Below are 6,802 nucleotides of genomic sequence, written 5' to 3'. Positions count from 1 at the left end.
ACTGTGTTATGTTTTGCGGCTCCAGACTATTTTTCTTTAGTGGAAGAGGAGGCAAAATGGCTCTTTTGATAGTAAAGGTTGCTGACCCCTGGCCTAGGGGATCAAGAATCAATGGGAGTGCAGAGCCTCCCGGGATACCTACGTCACGCATCCCAGGAGGCTCTTGGGCACTCCTTTGGTGAAAAGAGAAAACAATTGCCGATCTCATGCATTCGCAGTGAGGTCAGCAAGTTTTTCTTCCAAACTACGTCACCCGATCTTGTGCTGACATTGGGTGACGTAGGAAGAATAACCCGGAAGAAGAGGCATAGATGGCAGCGCCCAGCGCACTGGCTCTGTGGCAGATACTGATAGATTGCTCTGTGGGACTGAAGGTAAGTGTATTTTTTAGTTTTTTGGGCATTTTTTAATTTAGTTCCTCTTTAAGTCTAGGCTTTTCCAATGAGGGCACTTTTTTGCTGCCCCTGTTTGGAAAACAATTTTCTGTTTTGTGACATTTGTGAAATAGGTTGGAGTGAGATTTCCCTCTGTTTTTGGCTGGGTGATAAATGTCAAACCGAGACTGCAATACAAAGTTGACAGGTTTTTAATCTTTCCCCAATGTATCCAAAACGTAACTAGATCTAAGGTCTATGCGTTAATGCAGTGCACACAAAATCAGACAAACATCTTTTTTTTTTAGTGCAGATTAAGCTGAAACAAATATGCAGGGGATTTGCCTATGTTTTGTGGCGGCTATTGAAAATTTTACTGCAGGGTATTATTTTGGCAGAATGTTAAAAAAAGAAAAACTTATCTTCTGCAAACAGTTACTTGTAATGATCACAAGGTGTCGCTATCAGCATGCAACAAGCATACAGACTGTTGAACTGTCAGGTTTGCCACATTATTTTACCTAAAGCCAATCATCTTTGTGATTTACTACTGCCAGGTGATATTGGTGACAACATCAGGAAGTGAGAGGAAATTTTCCAGTTGGAGAAACAGTATTAAAAATAATAGTCTGATTTTCTATGTTTTCCCCACTCTGTTCAAAACTAACAAAATAAAAAATGTGTGCCCAGTTTTGCAATGGGGGCATTTTTAAATACTTTACACATGTATAAATAAACTGGCCTCTGGTCTATTACAGCTTTGTCTAAGTGAGCATGGTAGTTTTTGTGTGAGGGAATTACCTATTCACACCTGGCATTGCCAAGTCTCTGCTTCCGGGGATGGGTATAGGAAGCATAAAGTGTAGTTTATCATTAACACAGTGTGTTATTTTTCTTTTTAAAGGTCCAGGCCAATGGAACAGATGAGTCTTGTGTAACTTTTGTCTTACATGAAGAGGATCACACTCTAGGAAATGCTCTGCGGTATATGGTCATGAAGAAGTGAGTAACAGTTTGTAATGTAATATGAACAATTGTAGTTTTCATTTATGTAAAATTGTATTTTTAAAAATATTTATCTAACAGGACCTGATCTTTATGTCTTTCTTATCGTCTGTAGCCCAGAAGTGGATTTCTGTGGGTACTGCATCACCCATCCTTCTGAAAGCAAAATAAATTTCCGCATCCAGACGCGAAGTAAGTAACATCCTTATATGCAGCGTGGTCTTGTCTGCTTATTTCGATTTTTAAACTGAGCAATCAGTGCTCGGTATGTAATAAAAACTGTTGTGATGTGATGCAGACTACACAAGAAATAAAAAAAGCTTTTCCAAGATCATCTTTGCTTTGCTTACAGTCAGCAAACTCCAGCCTTTGGGCCAGATACAGCCTAGCTTGTAGTTTGTTCTGGCCTAACGCTCTCTGGCCCATCTTGCCTAATCCTGGCCGGCAACATGCGGCTCCGGAGCCGGCGTTACACTTCCGCCGCCGGGGTAAATAGGGAACGCTCCCTGAAGGGAAATCCCTCTCCTCTGCAATACATACAGAGGAGAGGGATTTCCCTTCAGGGGGCATTCCTGGTGGGGGCAGAGCCATTAGGGCGGAATTCGAGAGAGAGTCCAGCCTAGTGTGCTCCTGCCCACCCCTTAAATGGCCTAGTGGCCACAAAAGTTTGCCTACCTCTGGCTTACACAGTCCACCTACTGAGCAGTGATGACATCCAAAACATTAAAGGAGAAGTATAAGTGTTCAACCCAGAAAATTTTTCAAGCTGGGTGGGAAGAAATTGTAGGCAGCTGGCAGCCCCTGTATTGTGACCCAACTCATCTGTACCCACCCAAAAACAGCCAGGTGCTTCCTGAAAAGTACCAGGTGCTGCGCCCAGCTAAAAGGGGCTGGGGAGTATGAAGGCACGAAGTGCAAAACAGTAACAGATCACTGGAGGTCTTTCATTTCAAGTCCGGATCAAAAATGCAATTAAAGCACAACAATAACCATTTAAAACTAATTAATTATATTTCAGTGAAGACTAGATTTCTTTGAAGTATGCAGTATGTGATTGCTCAGTTGTTTTAAAGGTTTCATCTCTGGGACTATGGCTGGTCTTTGCTGCATACTTGCTCTGAACCAATGATTCTCTACATGGCTCAGTCCTTACTGGTTCTTATTAGTAATAGATACCATATCAGACTGTAATTTTATTTGCACTGTAAAACCCTTTTAATTGTGACAACAGCCATTTACTGCAAAATCAGTTAGTAGTCACACAAGAGTTTCCTATTTTCTACAAACTAAAATAGGATATTGGTAGCAACTAGATTGTGTTGTGTCTGCACTGTACAATATTCTTTTTATAATGGGCTTTGCTTTCAGATGGACTTCCTGCTGTTGAGCCATTCAGAAAAGGACTAACCGATCTCTTGGATGTCTGCCAGCATGTCTTGAATACATTTGAGGTATAGTAATTTGGAATCCTGGTTGGATGATGTGGCAGAAACCGCTGAGACGCTGCCAGTAAATAATTTTCTGCATTCTACTTCTGCAGGGAGGAAGCACTAGCCAGGGCAGCGTAGCGTAGCATAGTAGCGGCCAGATATTTTATGTAGTCCTAATGAGAGTTTGGGGGTAATGCTACTTGGCTATTTAGCACTTAGGTTTCATATAGTGATCAGAGACAGCAGAAAATTGTGTGTGCAGCCAGAATAAAAGCTATTTTCTTCTCTGATATGGACTTATCTTAAAGAGAACCAGTCATATCTGGGCTTACACTAAAATGTGTACATGTGTGAGATTGTTTAAAGCTTATCTAAACTCAACATTTTGACTTTACATAGAAGGGTTTTTTGACCTAAGTCAGGCATCCCAGGAGGCTCTGGCTGCAGAAGGGGCATTTTTCCTACAAGGGTAAAGAGACGCCAATCTTAAGCATGCGCAGTGAGACTGGCTCTCTTTTTTTTTTTTCCCCTTCACGGTGACTACGTTATCCGATCTCACACCTGCTTAGTGCGAGGTTGGGTGACGGAGAAAAAAAGATGGAGGGTCCCGCCGCTTCTCTGCACCCGGACGAGCAGGAATTCCAGGACGACGCGGGACCAGATAGTGGAAAGGCCCAGCGCTATCGAGGGGTCTGCAAGATTAAAGGTAAGTTTTAGTTTAGTTCCACTTTAGCTGATGTGCAATGTGGAAGCTGTAATGCACTGATGTGTCAATAATTGTAAATAACACTGTGCAGAGCACTGTGCACCACAGTGCACATTATTTTGTTTTCTCTGTACATTTAAAATGCTCTTCGTTGTAAAAAAGGGGAGCATTTTAGTTTCCCGCTATAATGTAAGGGCCTATTTAAATCAATCTGCGTTAACCTGTAATGCAGCGTGCATTCCCTTACCATTGTGGACCCCTTGCTATTTGATATTACTTCCTAATTTAGATTTACATGGTTTGTCTGAGGGTAACTAACTAACAATCAGAAGTAAGAGTTCTCCTGAGGCCTGACAGTTGATGCATTATTAACTGCCTGGACTCATGCTGATAACATCTGTTAGCATTTAGAAAACATTACCAGTCAAACTATAGATCTTCAGACATGTAACTAAATAATAGGAACACATTTATACTATAAATGATATGTAATTACAATATATGAGGTGTGCAGATGGAGCTTCCTTGTTAAAGATGAGAGAAAAAGAAAAACTTTTGTCATTTACGGATACTTCGCTGCGTAATTAAGGAAAAAACTCGATAGGACTCCTTTCTCTCTTTTTGGTGTAAAGATCTCTCATTAGGTTTTGTTAGCCATACTGCTTTATAAATGAGCCCCTTAGAAAATAATTCTTGTTGCTTCTCATATCTGGTTTATTCATGTCCCTGCCTGTCAGTCTGGAGCCAGGAAGCTTATATCTATATGAAGTCACTGAAACTTATTTTAAGAATTATCCTTTAGGAAGAAAGATTTTTGTCATTAGAAGATTTTATTAGGGATTGGAATGAAATTTGCACCAAAAAGGCCCATGATAATTGAAAGGGAAAATATACAAGCTCTCTTGATCTCCCTTGATATACTAAAAGAGCTGAGCTTTGGTTTAACTTAAACTTTGAATATTATCGATTTGTTTAGTTTAGACAAATACAGTGAATGCTGTATTGCAGTATGTAAGTTACCTGCATCGACCTCAGATAATGAGTAGAGACTCTCCAATGGACAGGCTACTATCTTCTTGCTTTTAAACCTTGGGAACACAGCAACACAATTTCAAGCCTTTGTATTTGAACAGATCAATTTGTTGTTTTGCTGTGTAAGCGGGTTGGCAGCATCTTCATCAGACTGGAAATCTCCCAGCGACCAAGAAGTGTGTTTTTACATGAGAGCATTCATTGCTGGAGAAAAGTTTCTTCCACCTTCTGCTAATATAGTGGAGCCTTCAGTCAGCAGATGTTGCTGTGTACAGTTTAACTCCGGCTGACAGTTTCCCACCATATGCTGTTGTATGGTAACTAACTGATGAAGCTTGGCTTCCGATATGTGTGTCAAAGCAAAATGTAAAAAAAAAAAATAATAATTTACTACAAATCTGGAATACATGCACATTTTCACGTTTTATCTCTAAAACACTGAGTACAGAAGAATAACTGGTAATGCAATTTTATTGCTAGCTTATTCTACCTCTTTTTTTGTTTTTGACCATGCAGTCAATATTAAAATCCAATACAGCTTGGTGCAATATGGCAAGGAATAAGTTGGAGTCCCCCGACAGTGAAAGTTGAATCATTGCTATTGGCTTTTCCATTTCCAAAGTCATATGGTGGTGCCGAGCTTGCTAAGTGGCATAGTTAAAGCATTGAAGACAATAGGAGAAGGTTTAGTCCAACATGATCCAGCCATAGTTGGAAGCCCAACCCATGTAGTGGCTGCATGCAGCTTTTGTGTAATCTTCACATAAGCAATGTTCATTTAGTTGGGTGTACCACCCTGCACTTTTCAGTAACCACTCGGCTGTTTTTAGATGGTTACTAAAAAATTGAGTCACAATATAGGGACCACTATCCACCTACAGCTATTTCCTACCCAGCTAAAAAAAAATCTGGGGAAAATACTGGATAAGCAATGCTTGTATTTATATCAAAGGTGTTCCTATTTGTATTGGACAAAGTAACCCTGTAACCTTACCTGTGTACCAGACAAAGCAACAGTTTTACTGTACAGCAGAGACTAAGAACTAAGGCTAGGTACACATGTGCAATGGTTCTCGTCCAATAATTGGCCCAGGGCTAATATTGGTTGAGAATCTTGCGTGTGTACAGTGCTCGTTGTCCATCGTCCGAACGACCGCCCTGGTGGATCTACAGACGATGGAAGACGAACGATCTTAATGCAAGTGAAGGGGAAAGAGTGCAGCGAGGTGCCATTTTGCCATTCTCTCCCTCCCCTCTCCATAGAGCAGAACGGTGCTGTATGTACAGCACTCGTTCATGCATCGTGCAGTCGTTTGTCGATGGAAAGGATCGTGAAATATGTGTGTACATAGCCTAAGAATCAGTACTTTCCTGCACTGCTATCTGCCATTTCTGAATCAACAAAAGAATGAGAAATTTCCAATACTATTTTTAGAACTAGAAACACATGATGTTTCTCACTGCCTTCCCATTATTAAGTACCTGGTGTCTGAATGTTGTTTCAATGGGTGGGAACAGTGAGCATAGCCTTGTGTATATTTTGGCTTCCTCAACAAACTTACATTGGAATCTGCCGTTCTGATGGTGGATTGAGGCGACTAAGAATAGAGGATTACTACAGCCTGCTTATGTTCTCTGTTGTAAATAAACGTGCTACTTTATCAAGAGTAAATTTTCTAATTTTAAGTCAGCATGTTTTTACTAGTTTCTCTTTTTCATTAACAGACCACTATGAAGAAATACAATGACCAGAAGCAAACTCCAATGGAATGAAAACTATCTTTCTGTATTTTTTTGTTGTATTATTTAGTAGTATAAATGTGTTTTTTTTATAGTAAATGAAATGAAAATCAAGCTTATTTCATGTCACTCAAGTATTGAGTGCCCTAAAAGTATACAATATGGAAGCGTGTTTCAGCAGAATATATAAATGTAAATATTGTGGATACTATGTATCTAGCGTTTCAATCTAAATGACTGTAAATCTGCAAACACTTTTAAGAACATGCTGAGTAAAAGTCAACTAAAAGCAAAACTGTGTTTTCAGCAAGCACATCTTTATTACTTTCTAATAAAAGTAATGATTGTAACATTTATAAGAAAGTTTTTTTGGATTGGCACAAATTTATGGATGGAATATTTGTTAAAACAATTTTATATAATTAGTTGTCCACCTAAATGATCGAAGGTGGCTGGCTTTTGAAACATAAAAAGACTGTATTATAATGATATTGGAATCAATAATCTCTATGTTT

General features: G+C 39.5%; 1 protein-coding gene across 1 annotated transcript in view; it reads left to right on the top strand.

Annotated features, from left to right (window-relative positions):
- LOC140344295 (DNA-directed RNA polymerases I and III subunit RPAC2-like) overlaps positions 1-6,778 on the top strand; it is an 8,674-nt gene extending 1,896 nt beyond the window's left edge. Inside the window, exons 2-5 of the mRNA XM_072431360.1 lie at positions 1,279-1,376; positions 1,495-1,571; positions 2,748-2,830; positions 6,273-6,778. Coding sequence (XP_072287461.1) covers positions 1,279-1,376; positions 1,495-1,571; positions 2,748-2,830; positions 6,273-6,320 — 306 coding nt within the window. The 3' untranslated portion in view covers positions 6,321-6,778. The remainder of the gene's footprint in view (positions 1-1,278; positions 1,377-1,494; positions 1,572-2,747; positions 2,831-6,272) is intronic.
- The last annotated feature ends 24 nt before the right edge of the window (positions 6,779-6,802 follow it).

Source organism: Pyxicephalus adspersus, chromosome Z, assembly GCF_032062135.1.
Source record: "Pyxicephalus adspersus chromosome Z, UCB_Pads_2.0, whole genome shotgun sequence".
In the NCBI taxonomy this organism is placed as follows: domain Eukaryota; kingdom Metazoa; phylum Chordata; class Amphibia; order Anura; family Pyxicephalidae; genus Pyxicephalus; species Pyxicephalus adspersus.
Note: the sequence above shows the minus strand (reverse complement) of the source record. Positions and strands in the feature narration are given on the sequence as shown.